We start from the raw sequence: 16,512 nt of genomic DNA on the forward strand, positions 1-16,512 counted from the left end.
GTGCATTCTGGGAAACGGCCAATTTCCACCACAGAAAAAAAGGGTTGAAAGGAAAGATAGAGGACAGCTAGTGTTTATAAATTATATTACTATTCCATAAAAATATTTGTATAAATAAAATCCTAAATACTAATAAAATCCCAAACAATACTGATCACAGGTTAAAATTGACATAAGAGGTAACTATGGTCCGATTTAGACCCGATTGTTGCTGTGCGTTTTTCGCACAGCGGCCAATCAGCCATTAACTGTGCATGCATATGCACCGCAATGCGCACGTGCGGCGGCAAACAACAACAGGCATCGCTGGTCAGCGACAGGCTGGTGCGAAAATTCTAATCGCACAGACATTCACATGCTGATTGACAGGAGGAGGCCGTTTGTGGGTGGTAAATGACCGTTTTCTGGGAGTGTCAGGGAAAACACAGGCGTTCCCAAGCGTTTTCAGGGAGGGTGTGTGACGTCAACCTGATTAGACCATTCTGATCACACTGTAGGAGTAAGTCCTGCACACACTGGTAAAATCCATTCCCTGGTGAGTGAAGTGCGAACGGATTTGCAGCTGTCCGCTGAATGAGGGATTTTTAGCAGCTCGGCGTATACATGCGATCGCACACTTGGGAGGCGACTATCTGATCGCAGGTCAGCAATTTTAGCAGCCCAGCGATCAGGTTCGAATTAGGCCCCATGCTGCCACAGAGTCTACAGGTGCGTCACTCTAGTATATGAATGGAACCGCCTTGTACAATCAGCAAAGATTGAATCATTTTGATCAACTGAGGTAGTGGGGATAAACGTTCTTTGTAGTGATTCCATTAAAATCAAAATGTACGTGCTGTGGGCTATATGATATAAGAATCGCGGAGAGAAAGGTTCATATATGCCACTATCCTCACCATTGAGCATCCATTAACATTATTCATTAAGAAGGTGCACTCAGGTGACGAAACCAAACAGCGGAAATCTCTCTGGGCTAAAGAATAATGTGACACCCCAGTCTTGGTCAGGAACTAGCTTATGATTAATTGTGCACCAGACTGTGTCTGGAGAAATACTGTGGAGCTGTTATATTTAAATGTTCATGTTAGGAACTTCTATCCCTACTACTTCAGTGGATTGAACCAATTTAATCTTTGCTGACTGATTCTATAAGGCTGTTTCACTCATACAGCAAAGTCACACACAGTCAGACTAAAGGCCCGTACACACTGGTCGATATATCGACCATTCTCTTGAACGGCCGATATATCGCGGGACCGTCGGCCAGTGTGTACGGCCGATACGTCTGTGAACTCCGTCGTTCACAGACGTATCGCGTCGGCCGCGCAGCACAGCCGACGGCTAATATATCTACCGATATATTGGCGCGTCGCTGTGTGTGTACGGGGCCCGTACACATGCTGCGGCGGCCGGCGGTGATTGACAGCTGAACTGGGCGGGCGTGTGTACACGCCCGCCCAGTTCATGACGTCAGTCCCCGACGGATCGGGCAGTGTGTATGCACAGCACACTGCCCGATCCGTCCATAGATATATCTGCAGATCAATTGATCTGCAGATATATCTTTCTAGTGTGTACCCACCTTTAGTGGCGACAGTGTGTGTTACTTTAGATCTTACAGTAAGTGCAAGAATAGTGGTTATGTGATTTGGGTCTTGACCCCAGGTGTAGTTCAGGCTTAAAGGACCCATACATCAGCGGTGAATCGGAACACTTTCCCATTCTCCCAAAGTCTTGGTCGAGAGATCAGGAAAATCTTTGACTTGCTGATTCAGACCAAAAAATTCTAAGGATTGTTAAGATGAGGATTTTTAACATGCAGGATTTTGACCATATTCCCTGATGGACTAGTGATCACCGATGCATGCCGACCAGGACGGTGTTTGCAGAACGGGGAATTGCAGCTCTGATGTATGGGCCGTATTATTTGTGATTTAACGTACGTGTAAGTAAAATGCAAGGTGGCTTATATAAAAGTGATATTAATATTCAAAGGGGTACAAATACAGGATATGGTGACAGGCAACATGTGTTGTGGTACAAGACGATGATCATAGACGAAGAGGGCATATGTGCACACTAATAGACTCACAGAGCGGAAGTCTAAAGAACATTCTAAGCTCAAGTAACGTGGTGTTTAGGTGCCTTATTATTATTATTACTACAACTAGTTATGGCATTGGGATTCGCTTACATACTTGACAGGTGACAAAGAATGTATAAACATAGGGACTGAACAATATACCTTGCTAAATACTATATTACTAGGTGATTCATCGCACCCTACGGGCGCTCTTCACACCGTCGTAAGGGGCTACGCCCCCTTAACCCTTGCACGCCCTTGTGTTTTTATTATATGGAGTATTACCTCCAATCATAATTGTGTGAGTGGTTAAATACTGCATGGACAAAGGGCGTGCGATGGTTAAGGGGTCGAAGCCCCTTGCAACTGCGTGAACAGTGCACGCAGGGCATGATGAATCACCTAGTAGGTGCTGTGGTTGGGGGAGTGGCGGGTGCGGGGGAGACGTGGATGGGGTACAGGGGTGCGGGGAGGGGATGGGCGGTTGCGGGGGTGCCGTGGGTGGGGGAGGGGCTGAAGCAGTGGTGCTGCGGGTGGGGGACGGTGCGTGGGTGCTGCAGGTGGGGGTCCGGAGCCACAGCGGGGCGAGGGAGGAGCGATTGCCTGGGTGCCGCGAGTGGGAGAGGGGCGAATGCGGTGGTGCTGCAGGTGGGGGTTCGGAGCCACCGCGGGTGTTGGAAGGGGGGTGTGGGGGTGCCGCGGATGGGGCATAGAGGTACTGCGAGTGGGGGAGGGGCGGGTAATACTTCTCCTCCTGGAAGCAGCTAAGCTGCTGTCCTCCCTTTGGCAGTGGCTCTCCCGGAGACTCGCACAGCAGCCAGTCACTATTGTTAGCACCGGTGTCCCAACGCGCCGCATTACAGGGAAGAAGATGCACTCAATAAACTACAGCTCCCAGCAGCCCTTAGCGCCGGAATGCTTTGGTGCTAAGGGCTGCTGGGAGCTGTAGTTTATTTAGTGCGTCTTCTTCCCTGTAATGCGGCGCGTTGGAAAACCGGCGCTAACAATAGTGACTGGCTGGTAGAACTGACTGACTTGCTGAATCAATGTAAAAGGTGAGAGTGCTGTGCAGTGTCAGTGACACTGCATTCCACAGCACTGTTGCCTTTTACATTGATTCAGCGTCCAGACATTACCCTCCGCGATATCACCCTCTCTATCCATTACAATAGCCATCTCGGGGCTTCCAGTCCGGCAGCCCAGGTGCTGTGTTGCGGAGTCAGGGCCTCTGGGGATCTGGGCTAGGCTGTGGCGGGGAGGCACTTCTGTGACATCACGCATAGAGGAGGCTCCGGGGCTCAGAGAGTATGCGGCGCAGGGAGGGCTATGAAAGCCTTCCGCTGTGCCGCTTTCATACACCTCTATGCCGGTGTCCGCAGCAGCTTTTGTTCCACCTGCGCCGCGGCTAGGGAGTAAGGATTGCTCGCTAGCTACTTTTTGCGCATAGTCGCCGCCCTCTGGGGAGTGTATATTTGCTGTGCAAGGGTGCGATCGCATGTGCAGCCGAGCACTATAAAAATAGTTAAAGCAGGTTCTGAGTAGGTCTGAGTTTACTCAGCCCTTGCGATCACTTCAGCCTGTTCGGTCCCGGAATTGACGTCAGACACCCGCCGCCCTGCAAACGCTTGGACACGCCTGCGTTTTTCCAAACACTCCCAGAAAACGGTCAGTTGACACCCACAAACGCCTTCTTCCTGTCAATCTCCTTGCGATCAGCTGTGCGAATGGATTCTTCGTTAAATCCATCGCACAGCAACTATCCGCTTTGTACCCGTACGACACGCCAGCGCATTGCGGTGCATACGCATGCGCAGTAGTGACCTGATCACTGCGCTGCGAAAAACAGCAGCGTGCAGTCAGGTCGGAATGACCCCCATAGGACGCTGCAGTAAAAGGATTTTTCCCCTATCTACAGCGCAGAGACTTGCTGCGGATGTAGTGGCATACCCTCAGACTGTACCTTTTTGGCAGGTACAGGACCTTTTTTTATGGTCTGTACCGATTTTTGGCTCTCCAAACTTCCATCGAAAGTACAGGGAAAGGGGCGTGGCCACACCACTTTACCCGTGGCCACATCCCCTTTTTGAATTTGTAGCGATTTTTATGTGTAAATTGTTGGAGGGTATGTTGCTGCAGATGCAGTGGGCCTATTTTGGGGTGTGGGCCTGGACCTGCAGCTCCATCAGCCCCATTGTTAATCCTGCTCTGGGAACACACAGCAGCCAAAGGGCAGAGCCTCCCATTGGATGTAACCTGTGTGGGAGGGCATTTCTCTCGCCCCAATCAGCTGTGGATTGGGTGTGATAGACCTGCTGCTAACCCAATAAGAGCTCCTAGCCACGCCCAGCGTTATACACACAGGCACAGATCTGGGCTATTATATAGGGGATTATTATTATTATCATCATCATCAACAACATCATCATTTAGAAGAAGTCACAAAGGGTTTGCAATAGCATGCAATGGTAATAGTGGGAGGGAGAGTCAGTGGTGGTGGGAATGGGGTAGTATAGCAAATCAACAACAAATTCTACATGTTACAATGAGTTACATCTTAGGCAGCGCCACTGAGTGGGCACATTTTTTAATTGTTTTCCTTGTGCTGCCAGCAGCCACACAGGTGGATATTTGTACGCCTCAGCGACTGCTGCACCCACGGGATGGCAGGAAGGAGGGGATATGTGGGTGGGGGGGCGTGTGCACCCAGATGGAAATCTCTCCCCATAGTGGAGTCTGCTATGGGCGAGGTTATGTGATCTGCTGGAGGAGCTGAAAAGGTGATAGTATGAAAGTCTGAGGAACACCTACAGATAGAGGAGAGGTGGAGTCAGGTAGGGATGGAGAAGCAGCAGATGGAAAGGGAGGAAGTAAATTAGGAGAGGTGGGTGTCACGGAATTCAATGCAGTGCTTGCAGGAGGAGGAGGAGGTAGGTCCATGGTGTTGAAAGCTGCAGAGAGGACCAGATGGTGAATAGGAAGAGGACCCTTAGGGAGAATTCCTGCACCCAAAAGAGCAATTCAGTTGCTGATCCATTTAGGAATGAATATCTCGGGGGCCACTGCGGTGAGCAGAAGTGTGTCAAAAGTTGGTCTTTTCGCACATTTTCCCTGTTGCATACAATAGTTTAGATGGGTTTAGCTGCTTTACACGACTAACCCCGGTCTATTATGGGCGTACAGCACCGGAGCAACAACTGCATATCGCCCTGGTGAGCACTAAAACAACTGAATCGCCCTCCTAGAATTAGACGGTGTGTGACTTTGGTAAGAGCCGTTTCAGTGCAATGGAGGATGTGAAAGTCAGACTTGTTTGGGTCTAGGAGGGAGTGAGTGGAGAGGAAGCCGGCTGTAGATACATCACTAGGGAAATCAATGGCGGCTTTTATTGTTTTTCTTTTTTTGGGGGGGGTGGACAAATGAGATAAGGGCATGTTTGCAAGAGGAGAGGGAAAGGTGTGGGCAAGGAGAAAGAGGGATTGGGAGAGAAGGGAACACACTTTGGCTCCAGATGAGGGTAAAGAGGACATGCAGGCTGGAGGGAAAACATGTGGAAAGACTTCTCTGGTTGCATTATAACTGTAGCATAGATGTAAACCATACAACCAATCTGATGTAGGCATTCATTAGTCCAAATTGTATGTGTAGTAGAGTAAATAACTTACCATTAAACCAGAAGGTCCTTTAGGCCCTTGAATGCCCCTATACCCAATGTCACCAGGAGGTCCCTGTAGGGATTAGTACAACATACATTAACTGGCTACAGTGCCCAGTACCCACATAATCACATCCTGCCAACTTCTTTATGAGCAGCCAATGCAAACCCACCATCGCCGGTCCACCCTGCGGCCACATAGCAGGGCCAACCTCAATGTCCTTCCACTGAGAAACATGCAGACTTATTTCTCACTGATCATTTCCCTACAGCACAGTTACATTCTAAGGTCTAAGAGCTGGAATGGGAATCGGAGAAGTTGTTCCCATTCTCACGCAGGGAGAACAGAATAGGTACCTTTGGTCCGAACAGTCCAGCAATGCCAGGAAATCCAGTTTCCCCAGGGTCACCCTAAAATGCAGGGTTAAAAGAGATTATAGGTGGTGTAAAAGGGGAGTCCGATAAACACAGGACAGCACAGATAATTGGGGAACCTCGGAGAGACACTTTCCTTTCCTGGGTATTTTTACTTTTCAATGACCTACAAAAAGGGCATCACTCTGGCATTACTTAATATACTAAGATTTATGACGCATCATAACCAGTGTACACAGCAGTGCCAGTAAAGTTGAATCAGCCACCTTACACTGTTACCTGAGGGACTGTCATATACGGTTACTGCATTTACCAACCTGATTAAATACAACCCCCCCCCTCCCAGTAAATTACCACTGAATAGCTAGTGCTGTACAGATCCACCATTTACCATCCAGATACACATTGCATGGCGCGCTGCCCATTCCTACTACTCTTCAGTGTAACGTTTCGCCATTCGCAACTCACCGGCTGGCCTTTTGTTCCCCGCTCTCCTTTGGCGCCTTGAGGTCCCATGACGCCTTCCACGCCGCGTATTCCGGGAACTCCTACTTCACCGGGTAATCCCCTTTCACCCTACGAAGAGCCGTGAAGACTATTGTTATAACCAAACATTCCCTCTCGCCCCAAAATATTAGGTTTATTGTGGGCACAAACGTAAATCAACAAAAATGAAATTTGGATAAAAAAAATTACATTTAAAATAAATATCAGACTATAATAATTAGATTGGACATAAATGTATAATGTGTGTCAGTTTGCAAAGTGAATGCAGGCCAGACGCGTAGAGCATTAGGAATTAAGTTGAGCGACCATTACTAAGAGTTGCATGTGACCGTGGCCCCGAGCGCTAGAGCCCCTAGGGCTGTTCCCTCATTTACCTATTGCATGATTTTGCTGGGCAAGGCTTAGCGCTTACGTAACCCAGATAGTTTATAAGTAATCTTCAGTGAAGAGCACAGAGCTAGAGAAAAGCGCTGCTAGAACACCTTCTTATTTCACCACTGAATAACAATGGTCCTACCAGGGGTTAACTAGGAGAGCCCTCAGCAGTCACTTGGGACTTTGTGTTCAGACATCTAAATTATGAGAGACATTTAAAGTGAGCAGAAGGCAAGTTTGTCATGTGTCCAATGTCTACGTGTGAGAGTTCCAAGAGGAAACACATTACCTGACTTGTGCAGGACGTAAGCGGGATATAAATAACCCCCAAGCATGAGCCCATCATATGACGGGAGGAAGAGGATGGGTAACTGGGTCTCTGCTGCTCCCTGTCTACAGTCTCTGTGTGACCAAGCCCGTCTCTCTCTCTCTCGTGTGTGTGTGTGTGTGCGCATATCTCTCTCTCTCTCTCTATATATATATATATTGCAGCCGCTTTCTAAACTCCAGAGTGGGGACTGGGATGTGACAACATGCTTTTCCTCCTGCCTATGCCTAGATGAGAAGTATTGCATGGATATACTTGTATTGGATGGCTTTTCTTGCCCATAAATAAATGTACTGAAGTTCTTGATACATATTGGAGTGCTGGTTTTGCTTTTTCATGGGCCCCTGGTGGAGAAAGTGACTGCCCCTTCATTATGACCACCTGCATCACAATGTGTGCGATTTGTTATACTAAATATAACATTTCTCATCTACGTGTAGCACAGGAGACATACACCTGACCGCATACGCCTTCATACATATTATTTGAATGGGCATAAAGGGGCACAGAATGGTTTATTTACCCAAAACAAATAACAAAGTTCTAGGTGGAATGAGGGAAGAAAACATAAACCATAAATTGGTTCCCAGAGAGATGGTCTCCTGGCTGGTTGGGCTTGTTCGGGGCCATCTAAGCTCCTTCCCCACTAAGTTCTCCTTCGTAGGGATGACAAATCCACAGAGGCAGGGCCCCGACAGCAGGGCCCGCTGTTAATGTGTGTAAGGCCCGACTGAATTAACCCTGAATTAGGTCAAAAATATGAAATTCGGGAATCTTTGTATGGCACTATGGTTATTAACGCCTACAGAGCCATTAAACTTTTTTTCTACCATGAATACATCAGCCCTGGTGTAGGACTATTAGGATTAAGAGAATTAAATCAGTTAAAAGTGGGCCCTTTAGGAAGCAATACTATTAACATTTTCCCACCCCTTCACTATATAGCTTGCTCTTGCTTTTCTTTATAAATGTCCTCTCTGCCCTCACCCTGCTGGAACCTTTGATAACTATTTTTACAGGTCCATCTTTCAGAGTAGAGCTCCCCCATAGGCCAAATGGAAAAGTACATCCACACATCCAGTTTACACATGCATAGTGGTGTCTAAATGGTCACATTGCACTTTTGTCCTTATTACAGGTGAAATTGGTACCAATTTATCATTAGAACAAATAAAAAGGCAGGATGCAAAGTAGATGTGCATTCTGTAATAAGTAAATTAGTATTGCCACTACAGCGGAGAACTGAAGTGCTGTGGAGAGACGCACAAATGAGATGAAGCTGCAATACGGAACCTATAGCTCACAGGTTCTCAAACTCGGTCCTCAGGACCCCACACAGTGCATGTTTTGCAGGTAACCCAGCAGGTGCACAGGTGTATTAATTACTCACTGACACATTTTAAAAGGTCCACAGGTGGAACAAATTATTTCACTTGTCATTCTGTGAGGAGACCTGCAAAACATGCACTGTGTGGGGTCCTGAGGACTGAGTTTGAGAACCTGTGCTCTAGCTGGATTACATAGCCTGCAATCCTCAGGCATGCATGAGAAGCACAGTAGGTGGCCTGGCGTATTTGTGACGATGTACTGGACTTTGAGCATTGTGTAACAGCTACAACCGGTGACACTTTTTACAATATAAACTGTAATCAGAGTAATTACGTCAGTGAGTAAAAACAGATTACTTTTAACTACATGTCATCATAACCTTGCAGAGAAAATCTGATGACTCAAAGGAAGGACACTAGTGCACAGAATGCGCACACTTGTGTCCGTCCACCAATGCATATGAAGATGGTAATGTACATTCTGTATGGCCGTCGGCAGGAGTCCAGGCTTCAGTGACCTCCCTCCAACCGTTGGGCCGGTGTGCGATTTATTAAGTAACTATTTCATTTATACAGTGCCTGCATATTATACTCAGTTACCTTTTGTGATCTGGCTGCAAATCGTTATTGTTCACTGATTACGAGCATCACTGATGAGGTGAGTGCTCCATCAGACAGCATGTGTGTACACAGGTCCAGTCACTTACATTAGATTTTGCAAGCAATGCATCAGAAAGCCTTTGGTAGCCTTTGTTGGCATGTGTTGAATGCACTCTGAGCGCTCATGGGCATGAGCACTTAAGCTACTTTTACAATTATTAATTCTCAATAATTGAACAATTTTGCACAGTTAACTGGGATACAAAAAAACAATTAGGTGGGGAGCGCGAGAGCAGATGATTTTTGTGCAAGGGGTTCTGGTGCCAACATGAAATATGTGTCACCTGATTCCCGTTCCCGGAAGGGTTGCAGACTGTATCTGAAGGGATTACAATGAATGCACAAAGCATTGTATACTTTCAGTGTGTTCGATTTTAAATGGCTGTTCTGGAACCTCTGCTTGTTACTTGCAAAATGCTGTCTACACAAGACAATTATTAATGTAACTAACAGATTGTTCTTAGCCACTGGGGGTCGGTGTGCCATCTTTGTGGGATCTTAGGGGCAGATCTAGGCATTTCTATTAAGGGGAGATATTTAGAAGCCACACCTCCCAATGTCTGTAGTAATAAAACAAAACAAAAAAATAGTAAATCAGACTGCAGATCTCTATGCATTGTAGCACAGAGCCATCCTCCTTACTTTCCATAATCTCCGTTGGAGCTAAAGCCAACCTCCAGACCTGTGGGGGATAACCCAATTTAACCATACCCCTACTGTGGTTGGCATGTTGCACAAGCTATGTGACTGTATCCTACACTCTGATTGGAGAAAGACTACCCCAGTTGCATTCCCTTTGCATCTGTTCTTGCCCTGAGGGCAGGTTGCCATTTGTATGGTAATCCCCCAAAAAGTTGTATCCAATCTGCATTGCCTATTTGGGGGCTACAGTGGCAGATTCCGAGACCTCCCTACCCCATCCAGACTCACAGACAGGCTGTGCTGCACAGCCTGAAGTCTTTTTATAAGCTGTATAGTCTTGTGGTCATAAGACCAGTGAAAACACTGCTTTCAATCACGATAAACAGGTCTGATTATGAAAAAAAGCATTCCAAGCTGTACTCATCTATATTCACACAACTCCCTGATCTGGCTGGACCATTATACAATTTGTTCACTTAACCTCCTATACCAAACTCCTATCTCCCTATGGATTGTAAGCTTGATAACAGGGCCCCTAACCTCTGTCTCTCAATACCCAAGTCTTCTTTATTACGATGTCTATTCTTAATTGTAAAACGCTCTGGAATATGTTAGCGTTATGTAAATGAAACAATGAATAATAAAAAAAATGTTTAAGTTGTATAATCAGTTTTTTTCTCTCTCTCAAATTCTAATACCCACGAATAAACTAAAGAAAGGTGAAATCTGCAACCATTTATCTTTGGCCAGAACAGGATTTCCCAAGCTCTCAGCAGCTGTACATACACCTCCAGCCAAAACAGTCCCACAGAGAGTACACCACACACCCGTGATGGGACAGCTGCAAGATTTGCACTTACAGCAATACAATATGGAACAGCTTATTCCTTCTCCAAGGGGGTTAACCCAAATTCGAAACTGTACATTGTTACTGTAATGATGTATCTATAAAGAATTTAGGGACATTTACAATTGCAATTGTACTGTATGGCTAATACACAGTATTCCCTATGTTTATCAGATCTGAGCCACTAGAGGGCAGTAGATAATAAGACACAGCAAACCAGACGCCTGGTTGAGATTCTTTTGGCATTTTGTAATACTGTAAGATCTATATGAATCAAATGAACCTCTGGCTTTCTGCAGGTCACGTGACCTGTGAAGACTGGGCAAAGTGCAGGCTAAAAGCCCAGAGGAGCTGATAATGGCTGTTTCATGCTTAATATGAGTCAGATTGGCTCCACCTGGACGAGCAGGATAGACATAATAATTCCGCTTAAGTGAACTCATCCTGACTAGGAAAAAGGAGAGTAAATCTTAACATAAAACTATCAGGATAAACCCATTCAAAGCAACAATTGCCGATAATAAGGAGCGGGGGAGCAACAATAGGTGGTCAGTTAGTTGGTAAGGTATTTAGCAAGTGAGGACTATCACCCGTGGCTTTACAGAGAGTGTAATGTAACCAAGATGGCAACTTATGTAACAGTTATCCTGTTCATTTATTTTGCCGGGACTTAAACCGATGCGGCCACTTCAACAAGGCAGTGGCCCTAATAGCCAGATCTGCCCTCATTTAACTCCCAGATAGTCTGAATTTGTTGGGCTGATGACCTGAACTACCAGGTGGGTAGAGAGTGCAGCAGAGGGATGATCGCCTAAGCCGACTCCAACGTGTCCCAACTGTCTAGTGGTGAAGGTATACTATGAATAGCTTGTTCCATGTCACTGAGATGTCTTCACAAGATGTTTACTCCTCAACAACCAGTACTGCATTTACAACTCCACTACTTCTACCTCATTATCACCAGGCTGCAACTTCTTCTCTACTCCATCACCCACTTTGCTTCGGACAAATTTAATCCACTTTAAATTCCTTAACTACTGCTACTCCAACACCCTCTACTATCCCTACTCCATCCACCTCCGTTGTCCTCAACTCATCTACATCAAAAACCAACAATCCTACACATATCCCAATGCTCTATACCCAAGCTAGTATCAGTAGTAATAAATCAGTGAAGGTCTGTAAACATTGGGGTCTATAAAAATAAACCCCAAAAGTCTGCAACTGGTGGTATATTTTGGACACCATATTTACCTGTCTCCTGATGGGAAAAGTCTGCTAACCAACCCATCCACTATCTCTAGCTAAAAGAGGCCATCACAGCTCTGGCCCATACTCTGGTCTACAGATAAGAGGAGAGATCATCAATTCGAAGATTGCATGGTATACCAGACTTGGAACCAAACAGGACTTCATCATGACCTGTATTAGTTTATCCTTAATTATCTATTAGCAATTTAGTATAAGTAAGCTGAATATATCAGTGTGTTGTGTATGCAGCAATTACCCTGAGTCCAAATGGTCCCTGAGCCCCAGGTAAGCCTGGCACACCCGTGTTTCCTCGCTTTCCAGACATGCCAGCAGGGCCGACTTCCCCGTCATCTCCTTGTTCTCCCTGGGGAACACATTGTATGATACAGGTTACAAAACTTATGTGTAATTAATACTGTAATGTATAGTTAGAAAACAAATTGTAACACTCACTTTAAGCCCAGTACTGCCATCCTTCCCTGGTATTCCATCAGATCCTGGGGGCCCCTCATGGCCTTGTCTTCCTACCACCCCGCGAGGACCGGCCATCCCTACTGTTCCCTAAAGATTAAGACATGCAAGTTATATAATTGACCTCAAGCTTCAAAATGTTCCATAACCTTTGCCCCTCTACCAGGATTGATGACTGTACAGCTAATTGCAGACTTCAGGCCACAGTCTCCTATTAGCAATGTAATGCACAGACAATGATTATATTTGGGGGCCACTTGAATATCCCCCATACTATATGATCTCCTGTAACTAATATCTGTACAAAGAGTGAGTTCTGATTCCATCACTTAATTTTCTTTGACAAAGTGTGTTGAGGGAAATGCACCCACCACGCCTTGGAGAAAATCCGTCATCTTACTTGTGGTCTTATATGGTCACCAAACTCTTTGTCCAGTAAATTACACTAGGAGGTGCTTCGTCTCATGTACAATATTATATAAGCCATGGGCAAAAGTTTTGAGAATGACACGAGTATTTTTGTTTTCACAAAGTTTGCGGCTTCACTTTTTTAGACTTTTTTTCAGATGATACTATGGTATACTGATTACATGCATTTATTTAGTGTCAAAGGCTTTTAGTGACAAATATATCAAGTTTATGCAAAGAGTCAATATTTGCAGTGTTGACCCTTCTTTTTCAGGACCTCTGGAATCCGACCTGGCATGCGGTCAATCAACTTCTGACTGATGGCGGCTATTCTTGCCTAATCAATGCTTGGAGTTTGTCAGAAATTGTGGATTTTTGTTTGTCCACCCGCCTCTTGAGGATTGACCACAAGTTCTCAATGGGATTAAGATCTGGAGAGTTTCCTGGCCATGAGACCCAAAATTTTGATGTTTTGTTCCTCGAGCCACTTAGTTATCACTTTTGCCTTATGGCAAGGTGCTCCATCATGCTGGAAAAGGCATTGTTCCTCATCAAACTGTTCTTGGATGGTTGGGAGAAGTTGCTCCTGGAGGATGTTTTGGTACCATTGTTTATTCATGGATGTGTTCTTAGGCAAAATTGTGAGTGAGCCCACTCCCTTGGCTGAAAAGCAACCCCACACATGAATGGTCTCAGGATGCTTTATTGTTGGCATGACACAGGACTGAAAGGTCTAAAAACACTGAAGCAGCAAACTTTGTGAAAACCAATACTTGTGTCATCCTCAAAACATTTGGCCATGGCTGTACTGGTTTGTCTACCAGTTATCTTGTGAGTCCATGATGAAGCTACAAGCATCCTTGTCTAAATTTACACTTCAAGTTGTTAAAAAAATAGACTTGAACTTACAGGCTGCCCACGGGCACCGGTTTCTCCTGATTTTCCTGGCTTGCCCTTTAAACCCTACAAAAAGAAGAAATTAGCTGTTCTGAGGATTTTTTTTTTACAGCTGGTAAAAATTAAAGTACATTCCCTCTACTGCAAAACTTTATACATCCTTCTATGTACTCCTCAACCTCCAGCCAGTCATCCAGCCCTTACATATGTAAATCACAGCAATTTTCTGAAATACCTTCCAAACATACCGACAAGTTATTCATAAGGATTTTATTCACATACGCTAGCAGTGAATCACAGTATGTCCTGAACAAACACTTATGAGGGCATTTACTAAGCAGTGATAAAAGTGGAGAAGTGAGCCAGTGGAAAAGATGTCCATGGCAACCAATCAGCTGCTCTGTATACTTTCATAGTATGCAAATGACAAATGTTACGTCAATGCTGATTGGTTGCTATGGGCAACTTCTCCACTGTTTTCACTGCTTAGTACATCTCCCCCGAGTCTCACTGTCATCCAGTCTACTGCCTCTAGACAAGAGGGAGAGACTGCTTTGTACAATGCTACAGTGCTACTTCCGCCTGTTGTATGACACAGGTTACTCCCTCCCAGGAGGTTTAACAGCCGTCCATTGCAGGCAGCCTAAGCACAAGCCAACCTACTGTATATATCAATGAAGAGATTTGTTGCTATACTCCAAGTAGCTTTACCAATAGGCTGATGGATCATGAATGCGATCAACACAGCTAAAGCAAAGCTTAACGAAGAGTATGCACATATAGTTTTACACTGGTTTGATCTCACTTCCTGTTAGATAAACTACAAAACCCCTAAACGTAATGCTTCTCAAAGTGGATGTATTCCTTTCTACTGAGAGCAAGCACTTTACATTGCCACTCACTACTATTAAGGTCAATATTTGTGTTATATACCACAGATTACATGTACAATGGCACACGGATGAAATCTGACATCACATGCACACTACAAGCAGGACATCATGAACACAAGAGACGGTGGTGCCCTACCACATGACTCCTCCAGTCTCCCCTTGCTGACACTTAAGAGGAGAATGCAGCGCGTTTTACTCAGACATGGACCCTTACAGGATGCTATTCCCCAAGGTAAATTAAATCGGCAGAACATACCACAGCACCTTTGGATCCTGGTAAGCCTTGAAAACCTGCTGGTCCAGGATGCCCCTGCAAGAAAAGATTACGGCTGTAAAGTACATACCATGTTAGATCCTGCAATAGAGACTCCCCTGTACCAGTCCTATAAAGTAACCTCTCCTTAGAGATTCACCGCTAACTCTGAAAATAGATATAGGTGGACAGCAGATTCTTACCGGTAAACCCTGTTGTCCTGCTTTTCCTCTGGGGCCTTCTGGTCCTTCTTGACCCTGTATGCAAATCAACGTGTGGTTTAGTGGTGTGGACTTGAATCATGATCAATATATGTTCCACTGCCAGAATATATAGGAGGTTTAAAGTAGCTATCTCACTTTTTTTTCTTTAATCAACATCCAAGCATGCATTGGATATTAAGTGTTCTTCTCTGTCCTGCTACATATCATTATCTCATTTTTCAATGCATCTCTGGAAGGCAAACAATAATGGCTGCCAAAATGTCACATTTCTCTCATGTGATCATGGAGGGAGAAAGAGGAAGAAGATGTCCCAATTCACAGTCAAAGACAAAACACATCGGGGCAGACTAACGGGTGGAAGATGCAGAAACCCATTCCGGTAGATTCTGCTCGTAATTAAATCAGCCCCATTGTCTTACTCAGCATGGCGTCTAAAGACAAAGGGGGTGAATGAGGGGGTAGGATGTCACAGCAAAAAAAAAGAGACTAAAAGGGCATTCCAAAGTCTATCTGTTCACTATAACATGTACTATATGACTGTTTGCCTGTTCATTACATGACATGCTGGGAAATCCGAAGACTCAATCATTACTAATTGTCAGAATAAACAAACCAAGGGAAAAATGTTACCAAACTGGTTCTTACAGCCTGTTGCCATGACTTATGGTAAAGTAAATTGAATAATTTTTCAAGAGATTGCTGCTTTAAAACACTGTTTGTTAAATATTTACATGGCGCAAAGAGCATTACCGTGTTGCAACCTAGAACATCCAATCATAAATTATTTGCCAGCTGATACTTGCATGCTAAAAACAGATATTCAGTTGGTTGCCATGGGCTACAGCAATATCACTGCTTTTTCTATTATGTTATTAAATAAGACCCTAAATAACCATTATTGTACTTTAAGTCATGCAAGGACTTGCTGATCCCATCTCATCCCTCTGGAGCTCCTATATACATGTCCTTTTCTACACTGTTCATCTGCTAAAGGGTTATTTATATTCAAGCTGAATGTTAGGGGCTCCGCATTATTTCTCTCTTTGCAGAACCCTGGTTCCAACATAGCCCCTAAATTTAGAGCTCATCATTCATGATAATTTAAGGATTTAGCTGAAGGACTGATGACAGGTTTGGACAACAGCTGGAATTATATTACCGGATGTACATAGCAGCCAACATTTTCAAATTGTTTCCAGGGACACTTTGCTGCTGGAGCCGATGAATAAAGGCATGTTATGTGTGATAGTATTTTGGCAGTCCTAGAGCCACTACAACTCCCAGCACGTCAGGTTTATGAATTCAACTAGAACATACT

At 44.9% G+C, this 16,512-nt stretch overlaps 1 protein-coding gene across 1 annotated transcript in view; it reads right to left on the reverse strand.

The window, feature by feature from the left end:
* The window catches only part of COL27A1 (collagen type XXVII alpha 1 chain), a 453,351-nt gene that overhangs the window by 62,819 nt on the left and 374,020 nt on the right, over window positions 1-16,512 (reverse strand). The window contains exons 44-51 of the mRNA XM_063936676.1: window positions 15,174-15,227; window positions 14,974-15,027; window positions 13,837-13,890; window positions 12,502-12,609; window positions 12,305-12,412; window positions 6,579-6,686; window positions 6,093-6,146; window positions 5,746-5,808 (exon numbers count right to left, since the gene is read on the reverse strand). Of these exons, the coding sequence (XP_063792746.1) occupies window positions 5,746-5,808; window positions 6,093-6,146; window positions 6,579-6,686; window positions 12,305-12,412; window positions 12,502-12,609; window positions 13,837-13,890; window positions 14,974-15,027; window positions 15,174-15,227 (603 nt within the window). The remainder of the gene's footprint in view (window positions 1-5,745; window positions 5,809-6,092; window positions 6,147-6,578; window positions 6,687-12,304; window positions 12,413-12,501; window positions 12,610-13,836; window positions 13,891-14,973; window positions 15,028-15,173; window positions 15,228-16,512) is intronic.

This window comes from Pseudophryne corroboree, chromosome 8, assembly GCF_028390025.1.
Source record: "Pseudophryne corroboree isolate aPseCor3 chromosome 8, aPseCor3.hap2, whole genome shotgun sequence".
NCBI lineage: Eukaryota > Metazoa > Chordata > Amphibia > Anura > Myobatrachidae > Pseudophryne > Pseudophryne corroboree.